This window comes from Fulmarus glacialis, unplaced genomic scaffold (genome assembly GCF_000690835.1).
Source record: "Fulmarus glacialis isolate BGI_N327 unplaced genomic scaffold, ASM69083v1 scaffold24731, whole genome shotgun sequence".
NCBI lineage: Eukaryota > Metazoa > Chordata > Aves > Procellariiformes > Procellariidae > Fulmarus > Fulmarus glacialis.
The window spans coordinates 8,642-9,582 of NW_009193742.1; the positions used below are offsets into that span (position 1 = coordinate 8,642).

At 60.6% G+C, this 941-nt stretch overlaps 1 protein-coding gene across 1 annotated transcript in view; it reads left to right on the plus strand.

The window, feature by feature from the left end:
• Positions 1-771, plus strand: part of ZMYND10 (zinc finger, MYND-type containing 10) — a 9,076-nt gene extending 8,305 nt beyond the window's left edge. The window contains exon 9 of the mRNA XM_009587561.1: positions 646-771. Coding sequence (XP_009585856.1) covers positions 646-771 — 126 coding nt within the window. The remainder of the gene's footprint in view (positions 1-645) is intronic.
• Positions 772-941: the final 170 nt, after the last annotated feature.

Consider the following 941-nt stretch of genomic DNA (forward strand, 5'->3'; position numbering starts at 1 on the left):
AGCTGGAAGCACACACATGGGCTCCCTGCTCTGCCCAGAAAGCAGTGAACTCACTCCTTGTCGCCAAGCCAAGCTGAGGAAAGGCCTTTTTCCATTCGGCTGCTCCCAGAGCAGCTTCCTCCCCTTCCCGGCCTGGCTATTTTTACTCTGCTGGAGAAGGCAGCGCTGTTTGAAGCAGCATCGTCCTCTCCAGAGCCTGAACTCCACGCGCCGCTCTTGGCTGGTGCTTTCCCTTTTGTGCTGGCCAGCCCTTCCCCGGGTGTTCATCTTCGGGGAAGTGACGAATGGAAAAATCTGCTCAGGCAAACGGCTCCGGAGTACGGGGTTCACACAGGGTGTTGAGATCCCAGGGCTTTCTGTTCGGGAACCCAGACCTCGGGGCTGAACTCTCGCTCCCAACCAGACCCTCAAGGTTTTGCCTTGTTTCACCTGAATGCTTGTTGGCAAGCGGATCCATCCCCTTTGTGTACCCAAAAGCACCCTTGCTCCCTGCACCTTTGCCTCTGCACGTGCTGCTCCGCTCACCCTCCTGGGGGTGCGCTCCTCGTGCCCGGGGCCAGCTGCCCCCCCCCAAATGCCCCCGTACTGCAGCGTCTTCAGTCTGGCTGCAAGCACCCCTTCCTCCTGCTCTGCCTCTCCCGCCAGGTTCCCGTCATCTGGGACCACATCCTCAAGAAAAACACGGGGAAGTGGGAGGCTATCGCCAAGCACCAGGTGAAGCGCATCTTCAGCCCCACCGAGGAGGAGCTGAAGCTCCAGGCACACAGGTGAGGCCCTGGCACATGCACACAGGATGCCCAGTGGAGCTAGTATCCCCATTAGCAGGGGCTGGAGCTCAGCACTGGGAGGATAGAGGGGTCCATGGTACTGGCTGGGGATGTCACCTCAGGGGCAGGGTGCAGCGGGGACAGCTCGCTGGCAGCAGTTCCCCGTGAGCAGCT